The sequence below is a fragment of the Salvelinus namaycush genome, chromosome 17 (assembly GCF_016432855.1).
Source record: "Salvelinus namaycush isolate Seneca chromosome 17, SaNama_1.0, whole genome shotgun sequence".
NCBI classification, from domain to species: Eukaryota; Metazoa; Chordata; class Actinopteri; order Salmoniformes; family Salmonidae; genus Salvelinus; species Salvelinus namaycush.
This window is the reverse complement of record NC_052323.1, coordinates 19,297,019-19,319,771: the sequence shown is the minus strand read 5'-3', so window position 1 is coordinate 19,319,771 and position 22,753 is coordinate 19,297,019. Positions and strand designations below refer to the sequence as shown.

The 22,753-nt window shown below is 46.0% G+C and overlaps 1 protein-coding gene across 1 annotated transcript; it reads right to left on the bottom strand.

The window, feature by feature from the left end:
• Nucleotides 1-4,116: 4,116 nt before the first annotated feature.
• LOC120062399 (zinc finger protein 711-like) lies at nt 4,117-20,963 on the bottom strand. The gene is made up of 9 exons (XM_039012351.1): nt 20,762-20,963; nt 17,380-17,459; nt 17,070-17,157; nt 16,167-16,823; nt 14,377-14,526; nt 12,475-12,612; nt 10,365-10,502; nt 9,734-9,900; nt 4,117-7,123 (listed from the first exon to the last, which is right to left on the bottom strand). The coding sequence occupies exons 3-9, from the start codon at nt 17,146-17,148 to the stop codon at nt 5,981-5,983; spliced, it is 2,472 nt and encodes an 823-aa protein (XP_038868279.1). The 5' UTR covers nt 17,149-17,157; nt 17,380-17,459; nt 20,762-20,963; the 3' UTR covers nt 4,117-5,980.
• Nucleotides 20,964-22,753: the final 1,790 nt, after the last annotated feature.

Here is a 22,753-nt window from a genome sequence, read left to right as displayed (position 1 = left end):
CCCTCCTGACACACCAGTGTTCCAGCTCCTACAGGAGTCCCTCCTGACACACCAGTGTTCCAGCTCCTACAGGAGTCCCTCCTGGCACACCAGTGTTCCAGCTCCTACAGGAGTCCCTCCTGACACACCAGTGTTCCAGCTCCTACAGGAGTCCCTCCTGACACACCAGTGTTCCAGCTCCTACAGGAGTCCTCCTGACACACCAGTGTTCCAGCTCCAACAGGAGTCCCTCCTGACACACCAGTGTTCCAGCTCCTACAGGAGTCCCTCCTGACACTCCAGTGTTCCAGCTCCTACAGGAGTCCCTCCTGACACACCAGTGTTCCAGCTCCTACAGGAGTCCCTCCTGACACACCAGTGTTTCAGCTCCTACAGGAGTCCCTCCTGACACACCAGTGTTCCAGCTCCTACAGGAGTCCCTCCTGACACACCAGTGTTCCAGCTCCTACAGGAGTCCCTCCTGACACACCAGTGTTCCAGCTCCTACAGGAGTCCCTCCTGACACACCAGTGTTCCAGCTCCTACAAGAGTCCCTCCTGACACTCCAGTGTTCCAGCTCCTACAGGAGTCCCTCCTGACACACCAGTGTTCCAGCTCCTACAGGAGTCCTCCTGACACACCAGTGTTCCAGCTCCTACAGGAGTCCTCCTGACACACCAGTGTTCCAGGGGGGAGAAAATGTGTCAGGAGGGTAGTGGAAGTGGACAGTTGAATCCTCTCTCTCGCGCTCTCGCTCACACATGCACACATGCACACGCACACACACACACACACACACACACACACACACACACACAGAACACTAGACCCACTCCAATTTGCTTACCGTCCCAACAGATCCACAGATTATGGAATCTCTATTGAGTTTGAGTTTATTTTTACAGGGACAGTGCACATTAATCAACGTTTCATTGCACTCCACACTGCCCTTCCCCACCTGGACAAAAGGAACACCTATGTGAGAATGCTATTCATTGACTACAGCTCAGTGTTCAACACCATAATTCCCTCAAAGCTCATCAATAAGCTAAGGACCCTGGGACTAAACACCTCCCTCTGCAACTGGATCCTGGACTTCCTGACGGGCCGCCCCCAGGTGGTAAGGATAGGTAACAACACATCCGCCACGCTGATCCTTAACACAGGGGCCCGTCAGGGATGGGTGCTCAGTCCCCTCCTGTACTCCCTGTTCACTCATGACTGCACAGCCAGGCACGACTCCAACACCATTATTAAGTTTGCCGACGACACAACAGTGGTTGGCCTGATCACCGACAACAACGAGACAGCCTATAGGGAGGTCAGAGACCTGGCCGTGTGGTGCCAGGACAACAACCTCACCCTCAACGTAATCAAGACAAAGGAGAAAAAGAGGACCGAGCATGCCCCTATTCTCATCGACGGGGCTGCAGTGGAGCAGGTTGAGAGCTTCAAGTTCCTTGGTGTTCACATCACCAACAAACTAACATGGTCCAAGCACACCAAGACAGTCATGAAAAAGGCACAAAACCTATTCCCCCTTAGGAGACTGAAAAGATTTGGCATGGGTCCAAAAGATTTTACAGCTGCACCATCGAGAGCATCCTGACTGGTTGCATCACAGCCTGGTATGGCAACTGCTCGGCTTCCGACCGCAAGGCACTACAGAGGGTACATCACTCAGGCCAAGCTTCCTGCCATCCAGGACCTCTATACCAGGCGGTGTCAGAGGAAGGCCCTAAAAATTGTCAAAGACTCCAGCCACCCTAGTCATAGACTGTTCACTCTGCTACCGCACGGTAAGCGGTACCAGAGCGCCACGTTTAGGTCCAAGAGGCTTCTGAACAGCTTCTACCCCCAAGCCATAAGACTCCTGAACATCTAGTCAAATGGCTACCCAGACTATTTGCATCACCACCCCCCTTTTACATTGCTGCTACTCTCTGTTGTTATCATCTATGCATAGTCACTTTAATAACTCTACCTAAATGTAGATATTACCTCAACTAACCGGTACTCCCCCTGTATATAGTCTCACTAGTGTTATTTTACTGCTGCTCTTTAATTACTTGTTACTTTTATTTCTTATCCATATTTATTTTAACTGCATTGTTGGTTAGGGGCTCAAGTAAGTAAGCATTTCACTCTAAAGGTCAACACCTGTTGTATTCGGCGCATTTTATTTTAATCCCCCCCAGTGTCCACCCTCTCCATCTGGGTTCAACTACAGGTCAAATCCCCCCCAGTGTCCACCCTCTCCATCTGGGTTCAACTACAGGTCAAATCCCCCCCAGTGTCCACCCTCTCCATCTGGGTTCAACTACAGGACAAATCCCCCTCAGTGTCCACCCTCTCCATCTGGGTTCAACTACAGGACAAATCCCCCCCAGTGTCCACCCTCTCCATCTGGGTTCAACTATAGGACAAATCCCCCCCAGTGTCCACCCTCTCCATCTGGGTTCAACTACAGGACAAATCCCCCCCAGTGTCCACCCTCTCCATCTGGGTTCAACTACAGGACAAATCCCCCCCAGTGTCCACCCTCTCCATCTGGGTTCAACTACAGGACAAATCCCCCCTAGTGTCCACCCTCTCCATCTGGGTTCAACTACAGGACAAATCCCCCCCCAGTGTCCACCCTCTCCATCTGGGTTCAACTACAGGACAAATCCCCCCCAGTGTCCACCCTCTCCATCTGGGTTCAACTACAGGTCAAATCCCCCCCAGTGTCCACCCTCTCCATCTGGGTTCAACTACAGGACAAATCCCCCCCAGTGTCCACCCTCTCCATCTGGGTTCAACTACAGGACAAATCCCCCCCAGTGTCCACCCTCTCCATCTGGGTTCAACTACAGGACAAATCCCCCCCAGTGTCCACCCTCTCCACCTGGGTTCAACTACAGTACAAATCCCCCCCAGTGTCCACCCTCTCCATCTGGGTTCAACTACAGGACAAATCCCCCCAGTGTCCACCCCCTCCATCTGGGTTCAACTACAGGACAAATCCCCCCCCCCCCCCGTGTCCACCCTCTCCATCTGGGTTCAACTACAGGACAAATCCCCCAGTGTCCACCCTCTCCATCTGGGTTCAACTACAGGACAAATCCCCCCCAGTATCCACCCTCTCCATCTGGGTTCAACTACAGGACAAATCCCCCCAGTGTCCAGCCTCTCCATCTGGGTTCAACTACAGGACAAATCCCCCCCAGTGTCCAGCCTCTCCATCTGGGTTCAACTACAGGACAAATCCCCCCCAGTGTCCAGCCTCTCCATCTGGGTTCAACTACAGGACAAATCCCCCCCAGTGTCCAGCCTCTCCATCTGGGTTCAACTACAGGACAAATCCCCCCAGTGTCCACCCTCTCCATCTGGGTTCAACTACAGGACAAATCCCCCCCAGTGTCCAGCCTCTCCATCTGGGTTCAACTACAGGACAAATCCCCCCCAGTGTCCAGCCTCTCCATCTGGGTTCAACTACAGGACAAATCCCCCCCAGTGTCCAGCCTCTCCATCTGGGTTCAACTACAGGACAAATCCCCCCCCAGTGTCCAGCCTCTCCATCTGGGTTCAACTACAGGACAAATCCCCCCAGTGTCCACCTTCTCCATCTGGGTTCAACTACAGGACAAATCACCCGCATCCACCTTCTCCTTCTGGGTTCAACTACAGAACTAATCACCCGTAGTGTCCAGCCTCTCCCTCTGGGTTCAAGTTCAGGACTAATCACCCGTAGTGTCCAGCCTCTCTCTCTGGGTTCAACTACAGGACTAATCACCCGTAGTGTCCAGCCTCTCTCTCTGGGTTCAACTACAGGACTAATCACCCGTAGTGTCCACCCTATATAGGGAACAGGGTGCCATTTTGGACACACAGCAAAGAAGTTCTTCCCCATTTTCAAAATGATAACCCACTCTAGACAAGTTAATGACTAGGTATTTTATCTGGTCATTTATGTTGTCATACTAGTCATTCATATTTCCATGGAGTTAGACCACCATCTTGTGGTGATTACTGAGCAAGTAGAGATCAATCCTATTCCCTAGTCGTGCACTACTTTTCACCAGAGAATTAAAGGCCTTTAGGGAATAGTGTTCCATTTGGGACTCAGTTATCCCCCCCAAAAAAGGCAGCAGAAACTAAAAAGATAACTGTTTATTTTGGTTCCTCCTCAACAGTAGTTTCTGAACAATCAGACAAGAAAATTTGACAACGAAAGTACAAGGAAATGCATACATTTTTAACCACAATTAACTGCATGGACAGCATATTATGTGCATACTTTAAGAATCCAATGCCAATCTTTCAACCATTGTATTCAAGGTGTGTGTAGCCCAGTCACTGTGGGGTTGCTGGATACCAGTGAGCAGAACTCTTACCAGAAAGACCAACCATTTACCTATGAGCTATCAATACAAAACAGTTCAGCTGTCTTCCTATTGATAATACATTTATATGAATACCGGTCGCTACCGTCCCACCTATACAAGGTCCTGATATACCCTAAATTATCTCTCCACCACTCATATTGTCTGTTATATTCAGGGAATATAAATTATACACCCTTTGCATACATGTAAAATTAACAAAATAATAAAGTGCTTTCTACCGACTCAAACAGACACACATAATCTCTTAGAGAATGGTACTTTACACGGCGTACGTTTGAGACTTAAAATCACTTTACTTTTCAGATTTCTGTTTTAGCAGAGCTCAGTGCATGAGGAGAAACAGAACATATAAGACATGCCCATCGGATGGTTGGCTTGTTTGACCACATCTGTGTTCTATGTGATGACACGTACACATCATATACAAATCTTACAGTGGCATTCACAACAAGGGTAAAAACAACTGCAGTGACAACTGCAGGGCTTCTTACCCAAACACACAGAACGGAACCATCTGTCCACCTAACATGACATTAAAACATTCAACAAGTTTAATTAATAATAGTCGGCACTGTTAAGAAACGAAACAAAAGTTCTGTTTTTTTTAATTTTTTAAATGAGTTGGTTTCGTAGCTCATAGGTTAAGGTGCTTGTGTAAACATTGTTCCACTCTGACGTCACAGGTGGACCACCCAAACGGGCCACTTATGTTACTCAGATTCATAATGATTACATGATTGTGATTCAGATTGCCTTTAAAACCAAACGGTATTATGGTAAAAAGCAGGTTATTGGGAGGATACTTAGACCTGGGTTCAAAAACTATTTCAAATACATACTTTAGTTGGGCTTGCCTGGCACAATGGAACCAACAGATTTGCAAAAGTCCAAACCCCTTGTAGGCAGGATAAAGCAAACGCTGAAACGTATAAGAAATAATTGACAAACGATTTGAACCCAGGTTTGGAGATACTAGTTGGTAGAGTGGAGAGCAGAGCGATGCAGCTCTCCTGTATGCACTAGTTTGATACAGTCTGGAGAGAGTGAGAGCGAGAGAGAGTGAGAGAGATAGAGAGGGAGAGAGACAGAGAGAAAGAGGGAGAGAGACAGAGAGAAAGAGAGAGAGAGACAGAGCGAGAGACAGACAGAGACAGAGAGACAGAGAGAGAGATAGAGAGAGACAGAGAGAGACAGAGAGAGGGATAGAAGAGGCCTGAATGTTCTCAAATAACCGTCTGTCTTTCTCCCCACAGTTTCAACATGTATAAAAATAAGACTTAATTTGAGACCCTGAATAAATGTTCATCATATGGTGAATCCTCTCTCTGCAGATAAATACATACATAAAGACTACATGTACCCTGGTTTTAATCTTCTCCAACTTCCACAATATACTTAGTTTGATTACACCTGGGGGAGAGGGAATGGGGGGGTCTGGTGAGACCTATTCCTACTCTATACAACCAGTAGAAAAAGAGAAGCAGTCAGTCAGAATGTTATCATCGCTACCAGTCTAAATGTACCATTCCATCCTTATCAACTGCCTAAATGTGTTCCCCCCTTTGTCGTGTGAAACAGGTCTACGTAGACTGAGGAGTGTGTGCAGTCTGTTTCTATCCGGGTAACGTTGTGTCGTCACTGTATTCACATCGCTCCATCAGCATATCTTTGTGATGTCTGGCTATGTGCTGGCTCTTCTCCGAGGGCCTTCTGAAGCCTTTACAACAGTAGTCACAGCAGTGGGGGTATTCCTTGGTGTGGATCGAGATCACGTGGCGTTTGAATCCTGAAGCGTCCGGGCTGTTGTACTCGCAGTACTGACACTGATACACCTTCCTCCCGCTGTGGGTCTTCATGTGTTTCTTCAGCTCCGTGGACTGGCGGAACCCTCGCCGGCAGCGTTTACACTTAAAGGGGAGGTCCTTGGTGTGAACGGACAGGATGTGTCTGCTGAGGGTGAAAGGTTCAGAGGTCGTGAAGTTACAGTGCCTGCACTGGTGCACCTTGTTGCCCTTGTGCATCTCGGAGTGTTTCTTCAGCTCAGAGGGCCGGTGGAAGCCCTTCTCACACACGTCACACTGGTGAGGGAAGTCTTTGGTGTGAACAGATATAATGTGTCGTTTTAGATCAGAGGAGTTGGTGCTCTTGTGTTCACAGTGGGGACACTGGTGGGTCTTGTGTCCCTGCACCATCTCTGTGTGGCGCTGCAGCTCCCCCTCGTCTGCGTAGGCCTGGGGGCAGTGGCCACACTTAAAAGGCAGGTCGGCACCGTGTTTGCTCTTGATGTGAGTCTTTAGGTTGGACTGGTCTGCACAGCGAAAGTCACAGTGCGGGCAGCAGTACGGCTTCTCGCCCGTGTGGGTCCGCATGTGCTTCTTGAGCTCTGACGGGTGACGGAAGCCTTTAGCACACTCCACGCACACGTGGGCGAAGTTCCTACTGTGAACGGCCAATAGGTGGCGGTTGAGGAGCCCCTGCTCTGCAGTCTCATAGTCACAGTACTTACAGTGGTGCAGTTTGGACTCCTTGTCCCTCAGGATCAGCTTGTTAGACCCTAGCTGGCTGTCTTCGTGGTAACGCCGGGTGTATTCTGTGTAGGTCCTGTTGTATTCTGGGTACTCTGCGGTGGTCCTGTTGTATTCTGGGTACTCTGGGGTGGTCCTGTTGTATTCTGGGTACTCTGGGGAAGAGGTTCTGTCTCTGTCACTGCGATGGACCAGTAGCTTGTGGGACTCCAGGTGGTTGTGGAAGTTGACCTTGAAAAACAAAACAGATTTTATTTATAGCGTGTTTCACAGACATGTCACAAGAGCAACACACTTAACAGGGAAAAGTAGGAAGGGAAACAATCACAATGAAAAATGTCAACAACGTAATAATATAAAACAGGTTGTTTCGATACTGGAGGCTGATTGGTTGATATATGGGAGTTGTGGGACAACAACTCCTGCAAAATACAATGAAGAATTCATCTCATTATTCCACTGTCCCTCATCCCAGGCAGGAAATTCATCAACTTTATCTCCCGAGGGAAAAAAGCATCTACACATAATTCTTCCAATGCTACCATTTGGTTTGCAACAGTTGGGGGTTGAATAAACCTACCTGTAAGCCTCTACGACCTGTGCAACAATGTACCATTTTACTAATTCGATCTCTCCTGTGCCAATAGGCTAGCTAGCCCAAGAATGAACATGAAACTAATTATTCACCATGGAAACAGTAAACACTCCGAATTCCATTCATTCATTAGCGCAGTGTGGCCTATTGAAAATATTTATCTCTCGTCATCATTTAATCTCTGCTAGCTAGCTACAGTTCAAGTCTGAAGTTTACATACACTTAGGTCAGTCATTAAAACTCGTTTTTCAACCAGTCCACACATTTCTTGTTAGCAAACTAGTTTTGGCAAGTCGGTTAGGACATCTACTTTGTGCATGAGTCATTTTTCAAAAAATTGTTTACATACAGATTATTTCACTTATAATTCACTGTATCACAATTCCAGTGGGTCAGAAGTTTACACTAAGCTGACTGTACCTTTAAAGAGCTTGGAAAATTCCAGAAAATGATGTCATGGGTTTAGAAGCTTCTGATAGGCTAATTGACATCATTTGAGTCAATTGGAGGTGTACCTGTGAATGTATTTCAAGGCCTACCTTCAAACTCAGTGCTTTGCTTGAATACATGGGAAAATCAAAAGAAATCAGCCAAGACCTCAGAAAGTAAATTGTAGACCTCCACAAGTCTGCTTCATCCTTGGGAGCAATTTCCAAACGCCTGAAGGTACCACGTTCATCTGTACAAACAATAGAACGCAAGTATAAACACCATGGGACCACGCAGCTGTCATACCGCTCAGGAAGGAGACGCGTTCTGTCTCCTAGAGATGAATGTACTTTGGTGCGAAAAGTGCAAATCAATCCCAGAACAACAGCGAAGGACCTTGTGAAGATGCTGGAGGAAACAGGTACAAAAGTATTTATATACACAGTAAAACGAGTCCTATATCGACATAACCTGAAAGGCCACTCAGCAAGGAAGAAGCCACTGCTCCAAAACCGCCATAAAAAAGCCAGACTACGATTTGCAACTGCACATGGGGACAAAGATTGTACTTTTTGGATGAATGTCCTCTGGTCTGATGAAACAAAAATAGAACTCTTTGGCCATAATGACCATTGTTATGTTTGGAAGAAAAAGAGGGACGCTTGCAAGCCGAAGAACACCATCCCAACCGTGAAGCACGAGGGTGGCAGCATCATGTTGTGGGGGTGCTTTGCTGCAGGAGGGACTGGTGCCCTTCACAAAATAGATGGCATCATGAGGATGGAAAATTATGTGGATATATTGAAGCAACATCTCAAGACATCAGTCAGGAAGTTAAAGCTTGGTCGCAAATGGGTCTTCTAAATGGACAATGACCCCAAGCATACTTCCCAAATTGTGGCAAAATGGCTTAAGGACAACAAAGTCAAGGTATTGGAGTGGCCATCACAAAGCCATGACTTCAATCCCATAAAAAATTGTGGGCAGAACTGAAAAAGTGTGTGTGAGCAAGGAGGCCTACAAACCTGACTCAGTTACACCAGCTCTGTCAGGAGGAATGGGTCAAAATTCACCCAACCTATTGTGCGAAGCTTGTGGAAGGCTACCCGAAACGTTTGACCCAAGTTAAACAATTTAAAGGCAATGCTACCAAATATTAATTGAGTGTATGTAAACTTCTGACCCACTGGGAATGTGACGAAAGAAAGAAAAGCTGAAATAAATCATTCTCTCTACTATTATTCTGACATTTCACATTCTTATAATAAAGTGGTGATCCTAACTGACCTAAGACAGGGAATTTTTACTAGGATTAAAATGTCAGGAATATTGAAAAACTGAGTTTAAATGTATTTGGCTAAGGTGTATGTAAACCTCCGACTTCAACTGTACATGCAAATGATTTGTTTAGCATAGCAAAGTCGAATGGACCAGCCTGCTTGGTAGCAACTACAGAACGCAAAAACAAGTGTACTCATTAAAAATAAAGTTTTATAATTATAAAATATAATTCATATTTTTTTATAAATATGTTGGCAACCGTTTCATAAAAGCAATAATGCCCTCGAACCTGGGAATTATACCCGGGAATTATAGTGGGACAACTCCCTCCAAGGGCTGTATCCCGGCCCTTGACTTCACCTTGGGCCTCAGAACAGAACTTGTCAGAAGTTGTCATATGATAATTCCCGGATTCTCAGGCATTACTGCTTAAATAACATAAAATAATAGAGAGAATGAAGGGGAGAAGAAAAGAGGAATAATAACAGATAAGGTCCAATGACGGGAACATCAGAGATATGAGAGACGACAGAGACCTTCTTGTTGGTGGTGAAGTCACAGTCAGTACACTGGTACTTCTTAACGTGATGGTCAGGATGGTTCTTCATGTGGCACTTGAGGAAGCCTTGTGATCTGAACTTCTTACCACAGATGTGACAGGGGTAGACGGTCAGGGGCATGCCGTCTGGACCGATGATCACAGCTGGGATGAGACAGGGAGATACTGTATATTACTGAGGACTAGATCAAAAAAACGCACTACAAGATCTAACAATAAGCTAAATTTCAAGCCACAAAAAGAAAGCAAAAGGGAATTTCTGCCATGTTTCCACCCCTCTGATAATTTGATACAACTAGTTATATCTCCTGAATGTATGTTCTTTGGGCTCATGTCAGCCGAAGGGATAATGTAATGTCTGTCTGTACCGGTCTGGCACTGCCGTGATAATGTAATGTCTGTCTGTACCGGTCTGGCACTGCCGTGATAATGTAATGTCTGTCTGTACCGGTCTGGCACTGCCGTGATAATGTAATGTCTGTCTGTACCGGTCTGGCACTGCCGTGATAATGTAATGTCTGTCTGTACTGGTCTGGCACTGCCGTGATAATGTAATGTCTGTCTGTACCGGTCTGGCACTGCCGTGATAATGTAATGTCTGTCTGTACCGGTCTGGCACTGCCGTGTCTCTCCCTTCCTCCTCTTCTTCTTGATCTTCTGTTTGAGGGCTCTGTTGGTACCCTGACTGTCTCTGATCTGGATGTAGGGCCTGGTCCCTCCATTCTTCACTGTGTCCACACTGTTATCTATATATAAACAGCAGGGGGGAGACACCTACTTCAGAAAGTATTCAGGCACTTTGACTTTTTCCACATTTTGTTACACCCTTATTCTAAAATGGATTCAATAGTTTTCCCCCCCCTCATCAATCTACACAATACCCCATAATGACAAAGCAACAAAATGTATTAGATGTATTAAATGTATTAGAAAATGTATAAAAAATAAAACATATTTACATAAGTATTCAGACCCTTTACTAAGTACTTTGTTGAAGCACCTTTGGCAGTGATTACAGTCTTCTTGGGTATGATGCTACAAGCTTGGCACACCTGTACTTTGGGAGTTTCTCCCATTCTTCTCTGCAGAAGATTCTTTCTCCCATTCTTCTCTGATCCTCTCAAGCTCTGTCAGGTTGGATGGGTAGCGTCGCTGCACAGCTATTTCCAGGTCTCTCCAGAGATGTTCGATCGGGATCAAGTCTGGGCTCTGGCTGGGCCACTCAAGACATAGAGACTTGTCCCGAAGCCACTCCTGCGTTTGGCTGTGTGCTTAGGGTCGTTGTCCTGTTGTATGGTGAACTTCCCTCCAGTGTGAGGTGCTGAGCACTCTGGAGCAGATTTCATAAAGGATCTCTCTGTACTTTGCTCTGTTCATCTTTCCCTCGATCCTGACTAGTCTCCCATGATGCTGCCACCACCACGCTTCACCACAGGGATGGTGCCAGGTTTCCTCCAGAAGTGATGCTTGGCATTCAGACCAGTGAATCTTGTTTCTCATGTTTTGAGATTCCTTTAGGTGCCTTTTACTGAGGAGTGGCTTCCGTCTGGCCACTCTACCATAAAGACCCAATTGGTGGTGTGCTGCAGAGATGATTGTCCTTTTGAAAGGTTCTCCCATCTCTACAGAGGAACAATCAGGTTCTTGGTCACCTCTCTGACCAAGGCCCTTCACCCCCGATTGCTCAGTTTGCCCAGGTGGCCAGCTCTAGGAAGAGTCTTGGTGGTTCCAAACTTCTTCCATTTAAGAATCATGGAAGCCACTGTGTACTGTGTTCTTGGGGACCTTCAATGCCGCTTTTTGATACCCTTCCCCAGATCCGTGCCCCAATACAATCCTGTCTCTGAGCTCTATGTATGATTGATTCAACCTCATGACTTGGTTTTTGCTCTGACATGCACTATCAACTGTGGGACCTTACATTGACAGGTGTGCCTTTCCAAATCATCTCTGGCATTGTGTTGTGTGACAACAAAACTGCACATTTTAGAGTTCCCAGCACAAGGTGCACCTGTGTAATGATCATGCTGTTTAATCAGCTTCCTGATTTGCCACACCTGTCAGGTGGATGGATTATCTTGGCAAAGGAGAAACATTCACTAACAGGGATGTAAACAAATTTGTGCACAACATTTGAGAGAAACTTTGTGTGTATGGAAAATGTCTGGAAACTTTTATTTCAGCTCATGAAACATGGGACAAATACTTTACATGTTGTGTTTATATTTTTGTTCAGTGTAGAACAGTGTGGACTGCAAACAGGTTCAAGTTAACATACTTAGCAAAGATGGATAGGTCTGCATTTTGTTACTGTAAGATGTTTAACAAACAAAAAATGGACTAACATTGGAATTGGAGTTGATTTCAAGGCAACACATAAAAGACCGTAAATACACAACTTGAAGCTACCACATATTTAGTCATGGAGCACGTTGTGATTGGCCAAGCCTTAACACACCCACAATTTGTTGAGTCATCAAAACCCAGTCCTTCGCGCCACCGCCAGCACTGCATTTGGGGTTGTGAAAATAGCAAAAATATTTCTGACACGCCCCCGAACCGATAGTGGTACTGCCAGCGCTTGGATTTACCATTTCATTAGGTTTGTTTTAATAGAGCCCATAGTTGTGTGTGTGTTATATCCAGCTGAAGGAATGCTGTTATTACTGAATATAAAACCAGTTGATCACAAGACAGTAGTGAATCCTTATTCCTTACCGTAGGCAGCAGCCCAGGAGACCGGGACAAACATCTTGCTGTTTGGAGAGTCATCTAGCTGGTTCTCCTGGACTGCTGAGGTCTCCTCCTCTCCTACAATCACCTCCATGTACACCTGCTCTGCCATGTCTGACACATCTGTAAACACACAGAGACAGACAGATTCAGTAACAACCCTTACCCTCCTCCTCACCTACAATCACCTACACCTGCTCAGCCATGTCAGCCCAGTCTGGAATACAGAGACACAGAGATAGTCAGTTACAGGACATGTACAAACACTTTCTTCATTTGAAGCCCTGTTCGAAGCCCTGTTCAAATCCTTTTGAAGTGCACCTGTGAAAGCTATTTGTTGGAACCTTTTTGTTGTTGTTGACCTATCCAGTCACGTTTGATCACATGATTGGACAGGTGGAATGAAGGGTTCCACTAAAAAAACATTCACAGCTGCAGTCATGTGAGAGGAGTTATTTCTTTAAAGAAGAGTGTTTACTCACTGATATCTTCCTCTGACTGGGATTGGTCCTTCACAGCCATGTCTGTCTCCTCCCCCAGACCCCCCCCGGCCATGTCTGTCTCCTCCCCCCGGCCATGTCTGTCTCCTCCCCCAGACACCCCCCCGGCCATGTCTGTCTCCTCCCCCCGGCCATGTCTGTCTCCTCCCCCCAGCTATGTCTGGCTCCTCCCCCAGACTCCCCCCCCCCCCCCATGTCTGTCTCCTCCCCCAGACTCCCCCCCCCGGCCATGTCTGGCTCCTCCCCCAGACCATGTTTGGCCCCTCCCCCAGACTTCCGTACAACATGGTGGCCGTTATGGAAGTCAGTAAAGTTAATTATGCGAGAAATTGCGGTGGGGACGTCTTTATAATCAAATATTGATAATATAATAAGCATCATATGGAAGTAAACTTATGAGTCACGTGACATGGTGTGTGTGGTCCTCTCACTATGACTCAGGAAAGCAGTTTATTAGACTACAGATGAAAAGTTAAATAAACTTTACAGGGTGGTGAAAGAGCACGGTGATCTTGTTGCTCCTTTCCAATAAATATCGATGGTCTAATTCTGGTGACATGATGATTGATGCTTGACTGCCGTTTGACAAATAAAAATATTCAGGCTTTTATCCATAATAATCTCGACATGTAGACTAGTCTATCCTCACCGTATACGTGAGCTGTTGTGCCAAGACCAGTGTAGGCACATCTGACATTTAACGTAACAGTTTGTGACAAAACTATAGGTAGAGTTACAAATGGAAACACATTGACCATGAGATTTTTATTCACCACATGAAAACTTAAGCGAAAAACTACATTGTGTGCACTACGTCATCACACACTGATTTATATAAAATCAGCAACAAGTCCTTTTGTTGGAAACACCACTGGTGGCAAAATGCACATATTTTCTTTATGCAAATTTTGGAATATTCACATGAAAATCTGGTTGCTAATTGGATGGAAACCTAGATGGTGTAAACTACTCCTCTGAGGAAGCCTTACCATCTAAAGTATCATATCCATGTATGTAGCTGATACTACAAGTTACAAGATAATAGTTTGATGCCATTCACAATATGCAAAATGCTGCTTCGCGTTTCAATTGACATGAGCCTCTTGAAATGTTGGACTCTTTGATGAAAGAATGGTGCTTTCAAGACAACTGGGAACTCTGAAATAACCGAGTTCAAATCATAGCGTCGTTGATCTTCAGGTCGGAAATTCGTAGCTCAAGAAAGATGCCAGAGTTTCCGAGTAGGGATTCCAAGGTGGATGACCGTTCAAAACGATTTTTCCCAGTTGGAGTTTGTTTTTTATGCATTCCCAGTCGTCTTGAACGCACTGAAGTCTGAGATTTCCGAGTTCCCAGTTGTTTTGAACGTGACAGAAGTACCACTCACCTATCTCCACATCGTCATCGGCCTCTGCTTTGAAAATGTAGACCTTGATGACCTCTGACCCCTCCTTGTTGGAGGCGTCGTCCTGCATCACCTCAGTAGTGATCTCTAGAGGAGTGTCTCCTATGTCCAGCTTCTCACCAACGTCATCCACTGGATAAACACAAATAACACATCGCAGTTAGCTTTTACCCCACAGCAGGGTAGGACAACAAGGACTTGCGAGGCAAAAATGTCCAGAAGAGCTCATGAAATGCTCTCCAAACAATCCTTCAGATGTATTCTAGCCTATTAATTTGCAGTAGTTGTAAACAATGATTAAAAAGACACAACAGCGCCACACCGTAGAGCACTAATCCCAGCAAATCATTCAATGAAATCAAGCCTTTTTATACACTGAACAAAAATAAAAACGCAATATGCAACAATTTCAAAGATATATGAACTGTAACTCAGTAATACAGAAATCAGTCAATTTAGATAAATTCATTAGGCCCTAATCTATGGATTTCACATGTCTGGGAATACAGATATGCATCTGGTGGTCACACACAACTTATCAAAAAAAGGTAGAGGTGTGGATCAGAAAACCAGTCGGTATCTGGTGTGACCACCATTTGCCTCATGCAGCGCGACATCTCTTTCGCATAGAGTTGATCAAGCGGTTGATTGTGACCTGTGGAATGTTGTCCCACTCCTCTTCGATGGCTGTGCGAAGTTGCTGGATATTGGCGGGAACTGGAACACGCCGTCAGACACGTCGATCCAGAGCATCCCAAACATGTTTTTATTTTTTATTTATTTAACTAGGCAAGTCATTTAAGAACAAATTCTTATTTACAATGACGGCCTAAACCGGCCAAACCCGGATGACGCTGGGCCAATTGTGCGCCGCCCTATGGGACTTCAAACACGGCCGGTTGTGATACAGCCTGGATTTGAACCAGGGCATCTCTATCACTGAGATGCAGTGCCTTAGACCGCTGCGCCACTCTGGAGCCCAATGGGTGACATGTCTGGTGAGTATGAAGGTCATGGAAGAACTGGGACATTATCAGCGTCCAGGAATTGTGTACAGATCCTTGCGACATGGGGCTGTGCATTATCATGCTGAAACATGAGGTGGTGGCGGGTGGATGAATGGCACGACAATGGGCCTCAGGAGCTTGTCGTAGTATCTCTGTGCATTCAAATTGCCATCGATAAAATGCAATTGTGTTCGTTGTCTGTAGCTTATGCCTGCCCATACGATAACCACCATGGGGCACTCCGTTCACAACAGCAAACCGCTCGTCTACACGACGCCATACACATGGTCTGCGGTTGTGAGGCCGGTTGGACATACTGACAAATTCTCTAAAACGACATTAGAGGTGGCTTATGGTAGAGAAATGACCATTCAATTCCCTGGCAACAGCTCTGGTGGACATTCCTGCAGTCAGCAATCCAATTGCACACTCCCTCAAAAATTGAGACATCTGTGGCATTGTGCTGTGACAAAATTGCACATTTTAGAGTGGCCTTTTATTGCCCCCAGCGCAAGGTGCATCTGTGTAATGATCATGCTGTTTAACCAGCTTCTTGATATGCCACACCTGTCAGGTGGATGGATTATCTTTGCAAAGCAGAAATGCTCACTAACAGGGACGTAAACAAATGTGTGCACAAAACTTGAGAGAAATAAGCTTTTTGTGCTTTATTTCAGCTCATGAAACATGGGACCAACTCTTTACATGTTGCTTTTACATTTTTGTTCAGTGTAGGTTGTAGGGCTAGTTGGTTAGTTGACTCACAGGAGATCATGAGGTAGTCCTCCGAGGTGCTCTTCACATCCTCCTCATCCTCATCAGTCTGCAGAGAGACAGCCTCCACCTCCAGCTCCTCGTGGGCCTGGATCACTGTCTCCTCCTGCCCCAACTCCTCCCCAACAAGCACCTCCTGGTCCAAGCCCTCCACCCCGTCCTCCTCCTGGTGCTCCACAAAGAGCTGGTCTGGCATGTGGTGGTGATGGTGGACTGAGTCCTGAATGAGGTCTGAGGTTAGAACATGGTGAAGGTGGTGAGAGTCCATAGCCACTTCGGCGCCCAGCAAGTGCTCGTGGCCGATGTCAGGGCCTTCAATCACCTCCGTTTCTAGGTCTTCCTCGAGGCCCTCGACCATCTGTGTCTCCAGCTCCACCACCTCCGTCTCGAGGCCGTCCACCTCCGTCTCGAGGCCGTCCACCTCCGTCTCGAGGCCGTCCACCTCCGTCTCGAGGCCGTCCACCTCCGTCTCGAGGCCCTCCACCTCCGTCTCGAGGCCCTCCACCTCCGTCTCGAGGCCCTCCACCTCCAGGCCGTGCTCCAGCAGAATGCCTTCGTCCGTCATGACGTCAGACAGGAGCATGCCCTCTGGCATGGATACCACAATGTGATCCCCTTCGATGTGGGCCAGGCCCCTCATTCCTGCCACTGTACAGGGAAACAGTAAGAGGGGAATATTATTATAGGAAAGTTTCCACTGCAGCCCTGGTTTGGACTGAGGCTTTTCCAGGCTATCCTCTTAGTGGAAAAACACCCAAAAAAGGATTGTAAGATACAGCTACACAATACATTGCTGTAGTGTGGTCAGCATCTAGCTTTGCATGAGGCATTGGGCTCTCATGTGAAGACTAATGAACACAACATATACATTATCAAAAGGCCATATTGACCTACCAAAGTCCTGCATGATCATGGTGTGAGGCATCTTTAACTCCTGTGTGTGTAGCTCCAGGATCCCTCCGCCGTGGTCCATCTCTTTGATCTGAAAAAGGCGTAAATAAAATGATTAATGTTAGGCCTACACATCATTTCAGAGGTTCTATATTCGTTACACAAAGCATCTCAGAGTGCTGAACTAGGATCAGTTTGGCCTTTAGATCATAATGAATAATATTACATGGACAGATCCTAGATCAGCACTCCTACTTGGTAGACACTTTGTGGATACAGGCCCTGGATATTGATTAGTGTCAGTGTGTATTACCTTCACATTTGATGCCAATGCTCTCTAAAATAAGAACAGTGTGTTGCTGGTGTTTCTTCCTTCCATCGGGGGAGAGAACCCTGCAAAGGAAGGGACAACATAAGCTGTGAGATAGATGCCACTGAAAACATTGATCTTTCATCCATGTGCCATGAGAGGAAATGTGGGAAAGGCTGATGACATCACATACCCGGTAGATCAAATCAAATGTTATTTGTCACATGTGCCGAATACAACAAGTGTAGATCTTACAGTGAAATGCTTACTTACAAGCCCTTAACCAACAATGCAGTTAAGAAAAAGTGTTAAGTAAAAAACAGATCAGTAAAAAAATAAAAGTAACATGCAGCAGTAAAATAACAGCAGGGAGGCTATGTACAGGGTGTTACGGTACAGAGTCAATGTGAGGAGGCTATATACAGGGTGTTACGGTACAGAGTCAATGTGGAGGCTATATACAGGGTGTTACGGTACAGAGTCAATGTGGAGGCTATATACAGGGTGTTACGGTACAGAGTCAATGTGGAGGCTATATACAGAGTGTTACGGTACAGAGTCAATGTGGAGGCTATATACAGGGTGTTACGGTACAGAGTCAATGTGGAGGCTATATACAGGGTGTTACGGTACAGAGTCAATGTGGAGGCTATATACAGGGTGTTACGGTACAGAGTCAATGTGGAGGCTATATACAGGGTGTTACGGTACAGAGTCAATGTGGAGGCTATATACAGGGTGTTACGGTACAGAGTCAATGTGGAGGCTATATACAGGGTGTTACGGTACAGAGTCAATGTGGAGGCTATATACAGGGTGTTACGGTACAGAGTCAATGTGGAGGCTATATACAGGGTGTTACGGTACAGAGTCAATGTGGAGGCTATATACAGGGTGTTACGGTACAGAGTCAATGTGGAGACTATATACAGGGTGTTACGGTACAGAGTCAATGTGGAGGCTATATACAGGGGGTACTGGTACAGAGACAATGTGGAGGCTATATACAGGGTGTTACGGTACAGAGTCAATGTGGAGGCTATATACAGGGGGTACCGGTACAGCCTCCCGGGTGGCGCAATGGTCTAGGGCACTGCATCGCAGTGCTAGCTGCGCCACCAGAGTCTCTGGGTTCGCGCCCAGGCTGGGCTGGGTTCGCGCCCAGGCTCTGTCGCAGCCGGCCGCAACCGGGAGGTCCGTGGGGCGACGCACAATTGGCATAGCGTCGTCCGGGTTAGGGAGGGTTTGGCCGGTAGGGATATCCTTGTCTCAGTATGTAAAATGTAATAAAAATGTATGCACTCTACTGTAAGTCGCTCTGGATAAGAGCGTCTGCTAAATGACTAAAATGTAAAAATGTAAATGTGGAGGCTATATACAGGGGGTACCGGTACAGAGTCAATGTGGAGGCTATATACAGGGTGTTACGGTACAGAGTCAATGTGGAGGCTATATACAGGGGGTACCGGTACACAGTCAATGTGGAGGCTATATACAGGGGGTACCGGTACACAGTCAATGTGGAGGCTATATACAGGGGGTACCGGTACAGAGTCAATGTGGAGGCTATATACAGGGGGTACCGGTACAGAGTCAATGTGGAGGCTATATACAGGGGGTACCGGTACAGAGTCAATGTGGAGGCTATATACAGGGGGTACCGGTACAGAGTCAATGTGGAGGCTATATACAGGGGGTACTGGTACAGAGTCAATGTGGAGGCTATATACAGGGGGTACCGGCACAGAGTCAATGTTAGGAGGCTATATACAGGGGGTACTGGTACACAGTCAATGTGGAGGCTATATACAGGGGGTACCGGTACAGAGTCAATGTGGAGGCTATATACAGGGGGTACCGGTACAGAGTCAATGTGGAGGCTATATACAGGGGGTACCGGTACAGGGTCAATGTGGAGGCTATATACAGGGGGTACCGGTACAGGGTCAATGTGGAGGCTATATACAGGGGGTACCGGTACAGAGTCAATGTGGAGGCTATATACAGGGGGTACCGGTACAGGGTCAATGTGGAGGCTATATACAGGGGGTACCGGTACACAGTCAATGTGCAGGGGAACCAGTTAGTCGAGGTAATATGTACATGTATGTACATGTAGGTAGAGTTAAGGTGACTATGCATAGATAATAGAGGCAATGCAAATAGTCTGGGTAGCCATTTGATTAGCTTATGGCTTGGGGGTAGAAGCTGTAAAGAAGCCTCTTGGACTTGGTGCTCCAGTATCGCTTGCCGTGCGGAGGCAGAGAGAACAGTCTTTGACAAGATATTCTCTGTGTAAGCTATTTTATGATGATAAGGATGTTGAAACTGCAGTATTCTAGCTGCTGGTATAGCTGCTGGTGTCTGTCTTGCCATAATTAATGTCTGGAAAAAATATGACCACATACTCAACTGGTGCTGCAGTGGAAAGTGTTGATTAGTTAACACTTGTTGATGCCGTTTGAGTCAGTCCTAGCTCATATTGAATATGAATGAATAATGAGATATTGAGCCATATATTTCTATTATGAGACCGTTCCAGGTTTAAAATGTCGAAAAGGACCTAGAACGGATCTGTTGTTTTTCCTGCTTCTTAATTGTAATGATTTGCGCTGTCCCACACACGCCCACCGTTCATTGCCCAATTTCATGGTTGCCTGGATTATGCATCTGAAGCAGGGCAAGCTAGCGAGCACTCGCCATTTAAAATAAATCAAGATAACCAACTACCTAGTGTTACCACATCCACCTGATTGCCAAATGTCCGTGGTAACACTTGCAAACATGTTAGTCAATCCACATTCATTGGGTGGGATATATGTAACGGGCTAGTCAGCTAGCTAATAACTAGATAAGCTACCTAGCTAGCTAAGCAAGCTTGTTTGGCGCTGTGCAGACGTTTTGCTGCGGATGCCGATATCTGGGGGGAAATTCCACAAACGCAACGTTGTGCAATACTGCAAAGAAAGGAGATGTATATAGAATAGTCATTTGTCGTTGAACTGTGTGTGTGGTGCTTAATGGCTGTTCTTTACTGTATATTTCTGAAACGTTGCGCCCACAACAACGTTAGCCAATATCGATTCCGCCATTTTGGTTAGATAGCTTGTTAGTTAGCGTGTTTTAAAACTCCAGAAACCTCCACAAATCAACGATTGGTGCTAAATGAACAACTTGACACGCAACCGATACCACAATGTAAACACAAGCGACGTGTGCATTCACAACATTTATCGATGCATTTTTAATTGAGAAGGGACATGTTAGCTAGCGCATGCGGCATAATCAACCATGTTGTTTCCCGGGGAGCTGAAGGCCCGCAACAGCCGACTGGGCCCTAGTCTCATATACGATATGCAATTTCAATCGTTTCGAATGCTTTTACCTGATTATGGACTCCTTCAAATATATCGTCGTTATTTCTTCTTTCTCGGTTTTGTCTGTTATTGTTTGGATATATTTTTCGACACTAAGCTAAATGCGGCCTGTACATTTGGATCCCCGGGCACTCTTTCCGAGGCCTGGGCCAATCACGTTGCTCGCTTGCAACCAAGGGAGGGCAGACAATGCGTGGCCTCGTTTAGCGCTGATCCCTGTCTATTTGCGTCACGCAAGGGAGAGCTTCGAGTCCAAATCGATGTTGTCAAGTTGATAGACAACGTACTATTTACCGATTGATCAGGATTGTTACAGCAGTTGATTAAATAAAAAATATACTTTATGTGTGTGTGATTATCAAGCAAGGTTCAACATTGGATAGAGGACAGCAGTGCATTGAAGTTATAATCAATCATGTGCATACACATTCATAGTTCCTAATAAAAAGTTCTCCCCTACTACAACGACACTACACGTTTTGGAATAGACATTTATTGACTGGCTCAATAAAACATAACAGTAGGATTATTCTTAGATTGAGTTTCAAAAACAGAACAGATTATTTTTATTCACCAGAATTTGTTCCAGCCTACAGCACATCACTATCTGGTGCATGCAGAGGAAGAGCATCTACATGAGCAGCAAAGTAAATATTCAAGTTCTGGGTAGGTTTTATTCTTCATTTCCAGAGGCACTCCGCATGAGGGTGCATAGCTGGTTGTCTCTTAGAAAGAGCATAAGGCCTTTACTTCGTGCGTCAGTTTGTTTTATTAGTACAGTGGTATTAAAAAAACAACAACACTCAGATTCACCAATCGATATGCAGTAAACTGTGGTAAAGCAATGTATACAGTATCTCAACTACAAGTAGTAGTTTGTTGGATTTGTAGAAACAATGCTGCAGCAACAGATATGCACCTTGGCACAAAGAATTTATCCCAACTATATGTTTTTTTTTATTTAAATAAAATAAAAGTTCTTAAGGGGGGTCTTGATGGAAGGGCAGTGTGGTCCAGAGCTGTTGTGTTAGTCGGCAAAACACAATTATACAGGAATCACAACCAATCCCTCACAAACATAAAAAAAAAAAACTTCCCACACGCATCAACATGAGGGTTGTTCCTTGGAAGAACAGACTTATTATTTCTAAGGCTATTATATAACAAACTAATTTCTTTGTCCTCAGAGAAAAGAGAACTAAACATCATGCAACACCCAAGTAACAGATGTGATCACTTTCATATCAGAGTTCAACTTCACACACACAATAGAACAAACAGTCCATCCAAAGTCATCAATCATTTGTAAATCTACAGAACGTAGACAAACAACCCTTTGTCTTCTCTCAACTATCATAAAATATAGACTGGAATTGGAATCGACATGTTATAAACATCTTCTGTACTCTGGAAGCTTTGTCTAGGTCCTGTCTCCAGTGTATCCGTGGGGTGAGAGGGTTCTCCATGCCAGGGAAGCTGTCTAGGTCCTGTCTCCAGTGTATCCGTGGGGTGAGAGGGTTCTCCATGCCAGGGAAGCTGTCTAGGTCTTGTCTCCAATGTATCCGTGGGGTGAGAGGGTTCTCCATGCCAGGAGAGCTGTCTAGGTCCTGTCTCCAGTGTATCCGTGGGGTGAGAGGGTTCTCCATGCCAGGAGAGCTGTCTAGGTCCTGTCTCCAGTGTATCCGTGGGGTGAGAGGGTTCTCCATGCCAGGAGAGCTGTCTAGGTCCTGTCTCCAGTGTATCCGTGGGGTGAGAGGGTTCTCCATGCCAGGGAAGCTCTGTCTAGGTCCTGTCTCCAGTGTATCCGTGGGGTGAGAGGGTTCTCCATGCCAGGAGAGCTGTCTAGGTCCTGTCTCCAGTGTATCCGTGGGGTGAGAGGGTTCTCCATGCCAGGGAAGCTCTGTTCATCTACAGTGGTCCAGCCTACAGAGGTATGTTCATAGGCCAGCGGTATGGTCAGAGACATGTAAGTTGGTGTTGCCTACAGGGGTACGTTCAGA

Coding starts and splice junctions, on each gene's coding strand:
- LOC120062399 (XM_039012351.1), bottom strand. CDS start 17,148: ATGGACCACGGCGGAGGGATCCTGGAGCTACACACACAGGAGTTAAAG. Junction 14,527..16,166: donor GGACTACCTCATGATCTCCT/GTGAGTCAACTA, acceptor GTGTTTATCCAG/TGGATGACGTTGGTGAGAAG. Junction 7,124..9,733: donor ACTTCACCACCAACAAGAAG/GTCTCTGTCGTC, acceptor TTGTTTTTCAAG/GTCAACTTCCACAACCACCT.